At 37.1% G+C, this 5,180-nt stretch overlaps 2 protein-coding genes across 2 annotated transcripts; both read left to right on the plus strand.

Moving 5' to 3' along the window:
• Window positions 1-538: 538 nt before the first annotated feature.
• Window positions 539-773, plus strand: H6S33_008835 (uncharacterized protein; the record flags this gene model as incomplete). The annotated part of the gene is made up of 1 exon (XM_044840265.1): window positions 539-773. A coding segment is annotated over one exon (235 nt), but the record flags the coding sequence as incomplete, so codon positions are not given.
• A 192-nt stretch (window positions 774-965) lies between these two features.
• Window positions 966-1,381, plus strand: H6S33_008836 (uncharacterized protein; the record flags this gene model as incomplete). Its single annotated transcript, XM_044840266.1, has 1 exon — window positions 966-1,381. A coding segment is annotated over one exon (416 nt), but the record flags the coding sequence as incomplete, so codon positions are not given.
• Between the last annotated feature and the right edge of the window lie 3,799 nt (window positions 1,382-5,180).

Raw genomic sequence — 5,180 nt, forward strand, 5'->3', positions numbered from 1 at the left:
TGCAAGACACAACTACTATGATGAGACTCATACTAGTCAAACAACAATAACCACTGCCTCCAAGCTAAGAGGGGCCCTCGTCGGTTACAGGGGTCTTACTCTCTTGAGTAAATGTAGTGCATGTTTACTTATCGAAGGAGAGAGTACAGGTTCTACAACAAGTACAATTAAGGTTATGGGTGTTGCATCTAAGGTGGTAGTACGAACATTGACTTTGAACACAGGATTGCCTAAGGGAAGAAATTCCTATGGTAACGGATCAACGGTAGTACCTGGCGTAGCCCCTAAAAGGCTGCGATACGACTCAAGTAATATTGGGTGAAAGGGAAGCGTTGAAGCCTCATTATTATTCAAAAGAACATACGTCTCCGGAGGAGATACGGGTTTAAAATCCAACGTAGGTTTAAAGTTGAATAAACTCTTGGACAGATCTAGATCGGGACCAGATCAAGTTATAGACCGTAATCTGTACAACATACTATCTAGCGTTGAAATGTTAACCTATGCTTATGAGAACATAAAGAGTAAACCGGGGAATATGCCTCCTGGAGTCTCCCCGGAAACTCTGGATGGTATCTCTAAAGAAAAATTGGAGCAGCTCTCAGCCCTACTTAAGAGTGAGAAATTTAAGTTCGCTCCTAGTAGAAGAATTGGGATTGGCAAACCATCAGGAGGAACGCGCCCCTTAACCATCGCCCCACCAATGGACAAAATTGTTCAGGAGGCCATGAGATTAATACTAGAAGCAATCTTCGAACCCTTATTCAAAGACTGTTCGCACGGGTTCCGACCAAATCGAAGTTGCCACACGGCACTGAAGAGAGTAAGTCAAGAATTTCAACCAGCACAATGATTTATAGAGGGTGACATATCTAAATGTTTCGATTCCATCCCCCACGATAAGCTCATGAAGCTTATTGAGGATAAAATCACAGATAGAAGCTTGACAAAATTAATCTGAAAAGCCCTAACTGCGGGATATTTCGAATTCCAAATCTTCAAAAGTAACATCATTGGTACTCCTCAAGGGTCCATCGTAAGCCCTATCCTATCAAATATATTTCTAGATCAACTTGACCACTTTGTGTTGTCCCTTAAAAAGGACTTTGACAAGGGAGACAAAGCCATAAGAACGAAAGAGAGCAGGTATTACGAATATCATGTCCTCAAAGCTCGAAAGGCCGGAGACAAAGCCCTAATGCGTAAACACATCGCCGAAAGATCTCAATTTCGGGCCATTGACTTTGGAAATGACGGCTTTAAAAGACTGTCCTACATCAGATACGCCGATGACTGGATAGTAGGAATAAGAGGAACCCTCCAGGAGGCCAAAGAAATACTCAACAAGATAAGTCTTTTCTGTGCATCTATTGGTTTAACAGTGAGCGAAAGCAAAACTAAGATAACAGCCATAAACACAGATCCCGCCCTATTCCTTGGTACATCAATATCAAGATCTAACCATAGAAGCCATAGCAAAATGGGAACTATGCGTCGATTAAGACGTAATAACCTCGGCCTAAGATTTGAAGCCCCTTTAGACAGAATAAATAAAAAATTGTCTCAAGCGAAATTTATGGTCAATGGAAAGTCGGCTCCGAAATTCCTTTGATTACATAACGATCACGACCAGATAATCGTTCTTTACAACTCAGTCCTCAGAGGATATTTAAATTACTACAGCTTCACTCACAACTATGGTAGATTAGCTACTTATTTGGAATACATCTTAAAACAATCATGTGCTAAACTGCTAGCGACAAAATTTACACTCGGAACTATGGCACAAACATATAAAAAGTTTGGACATAGACTAACGAGCCCGAAAGGAAAAACATTCTTTAAACCGTCATACCGAGCCACATATAAGTATATGGAAAAGCCTAATCCAGTGGTAGGAGCCTTATCTCGAGAGAAGACAAACGCAACGTTCGAATACTTAAGATGTAAGAATTGTGACTCCGACTACCGGGTAGAGTTCCATCATATCAGAGCCATGAAAGACCTTAACCCAAAGATCTCTTACATGGACCGGCTTATGGTAAAGGCCAACCGAAAGAGAATACCACTTTGTATAGCTTGTCATATGATGAAACACAGAAAACGCGAAACAGTCTTCGATCAAACTACCTAGAAAATCCCAATAGCATTAATGGGGGGGAGAGCCGTATGATGGGAAACTATCACGTACGGTTCGGGAAAGGGTGACTGCTATCCCACCCCACCTTCGGTGAGGGAAATCCGAAGGAAGCAGTCATCTAGTTCACTACAACCCAAGTGTTTTAGAATCATTTAATTCTGTTGAGCATATCATGAGAGATGTTAACAATGGTTGATTAATTCGTTACTTGCACTCTAACACAGCTTCAGCTTTCTTTTTCCTAGTTTATCTGCACAGTGCGACAAGAAGTTGATAATTACAATGAGGTGAAATTCCTCCTCGAATGACCCTTCGAGTCCCTACCCGAACATGCGTTAGAAGTAATTCTTTGGTGTGAAGCTTTGGGAACAATGCTAAACAAAAGTTAGTTAGGGAAAAAGCTAAGGTAAGCGAAAGCGAAGATATGTATTTACGATTCGTAATTCTATTTTTTAATTCAAAAGTAATGAGTAAAATAGAAGTTCGTAAGAGTGTGAGGTGTTGTGCAACCGAAGTCGGGTCTCCCTCGTTATTATTTAAATGAGGCAAATGCGACGAATCAAAGTATCTACCTAAGGCTAAAATAAAATAGTGTAATATCGAAACTTGGTAAGCCCAATGATTACCTATCTGTCCTTTATCTTATCCACGGCTTGGTCGAAATATGCTGAGGTGGATAGATAAGGGGTAACTATCAGAAGGAGGTGCTTTATAATATTAGTTTTAATAGAAGTGAGCATATCAATCAGTGGGTAAAAGACAATCGAAAAAGCGAATGCCAACTAGTAATAGGTTGGATAGAGTTTTCTCAAATCTGAAAGGATGCTGACTTCGATATGGGTGATCTAATCTACACAATAAAAACCAAAATAATTTTCTATCATCTTTTTTTTTTCGACCTTTCTGCAAAGCGGGGTGAGCTACGCTCACTGCTTCGCGTGCTACCTCGTGGCACCCCCTCCCCGACTCTCTCATTTATTTACTAGCCCTGATCAAGGCGGGGAGGACCCCGTGATTAAGGAAATAAACGGAGTAATACCTCTATCGAAATCTGCGATAATATTTCGTTGTGCCCTGGTTGACGCGTGAGAAATACTAGACCCGTTGTGGTTGTAGCTCAATACCGTGACTGTAAGGTGGGTAGTGGGACTAAGGTTCTTCTTGCATTATCTGGTGGTGATTCCGTAGTCACAAGTAAAGAACAAGTAGAATTGAGTCCAATGTAATGGGCGTAAGCCCTGTGACAGAAGCCATTCTAGAGGACTAACCCTCCTCTTTGACGGTCCTACCTTTAGTCTAGCCTAGTGTGCAACCGAATATTATTAAAGTCTGCGATATCCTGTCCTCTGTGTTACTATTGATTAAGATTTAAGAAAAAAAAATAATTATGTTAAAAACCAAAGGTCTTCTGTCACAGGGTATCGCCTTCTTTACTTTTGCAGTTATCTTAGTGTGCCTCTTAAATTTTTATGCTTTCAATTCCCTTGATCTAGCCGCATTCCTTTCGTTAAATCTGAGCCAACAAAGATTTTATTCAAGTAAAATTCCTAATAATAAAAATGATAATACAAATAAATTAAATTCATCTTTATCCCAAAAAGATGGATATGTTATAATAAATGGAAAAATGATTTTAATGTCTTTAACAGAATTAGAAATACTTATTGAAAAATATAAAGATGAAGCAAAAGAGTCTTATCATAATCAAGAATTTTCTTCTGATTTCTTGTTAGCTATGCGATATTTATTCAACGGCTTTTTTCAAGCAGAAGGTAGTTGATCTGGAAAATTCCACTCTAGTTCTAGTCACCATTTTAGCCCAATATTCTCTATTGGACAAAATGTAAGTGATAAGAGTTTACAATTTTTTTCTTTATTGTGAGTAATATTAGGTTGTCAATTAAAGTGAAGTATTTCCAAAAATCTATCTGGAAAATACCATATACAATTAAGAAGCACTAATAAAGAATATATAATGTCGGTTCTTTTTCCTTACTTATCTTTAACTTATGGTGAGAAGTTTACAGCAATGGCTAAACTATCACGAATAGATGAGTTAAATTGTTTAAACACATTATCTTCCCGTCTTGAAATTATTAATTTAGCATATAGCTTAACACCAGGGGGTAGAGACCGTACTACTTCATTAGAGGAAAAATTCTCACTTGTTACTGAAAATTCTGAAGATTTGATTACACCTGACTCATCCGCGGACATTTCTATGTCAAATCAATTTGAAGCAAAAGAAAATACTACTTTTTTAAATATAGTTTTTATTTTAGGTTTCTTTTTAGGGGATGGTTGTGCTTACATAAGAATTAGAGATAATGTCACTGGTCTTTTATTTATTCCTAAATTTGAAATAAAACAGAAAAATACTACTAGTAATTTGTATCTGATGGAATTAATTTGTAATTTTTTAATCAGCAAAGGGGTGCAAGCTTGTTTAAGAACAGACTCCTATTATGTATTATGTGTTATTGAGGGAGTAGAAAATATATCTAACCTTTTATTACTATTAGAACCCCATTATGAGTTATTTTTCTGAAAGACTAATCAACTTAAAATGGTTCAACAGTTTGTAAAATTAATTACACTGGATAGTCGTAATTTATTGCCAGTTAAATATCTTATGATTAAAACTATTTATTCAATAGAAAATAACAGGGATTATACAATGAAACATTGGCTTAATAGAATAGACGAAATTTTTAACAAAAAATCAGTCAGAAATACTTCTGGTGAGTTTTACATTTCACCTGTTATTGATAAAGTAAATAAAACAGGTAAAGTAACTAAGTGGTGTGTGCATCTTCCTTTATTTTTAAAATCTAGTCCAAGAAGTAAATATTTCTCTTTTGAAAAATATGGTGGACAAGATATAGCTTTAAAAGAAGCAATCGCTTATAGAGATTCAGTGGTTAATAGATGATTTACAGATCAGGGATATGTTGCAGATCCTTTAATTGTGGGTAGTGATACTTAGTGTTTCAAAAGCTAATCCAACTGCCGGTCCGCAATTCTTTTTAGTTGCGCATTA

This window comes from Morchella sextelata (genome assembly GCF_020137385.1).
Source record: "Morchella sextelata strain SCLS chromosome Unknown scls_29, whole genome shotgun sequence".
NCBI classification, from domain to species: Eukaryota; Fungi; Ascomycota; class Pezizomycetes; order Pezizales; family Morchellaceae; genus Morchella; species Morchella sextelata.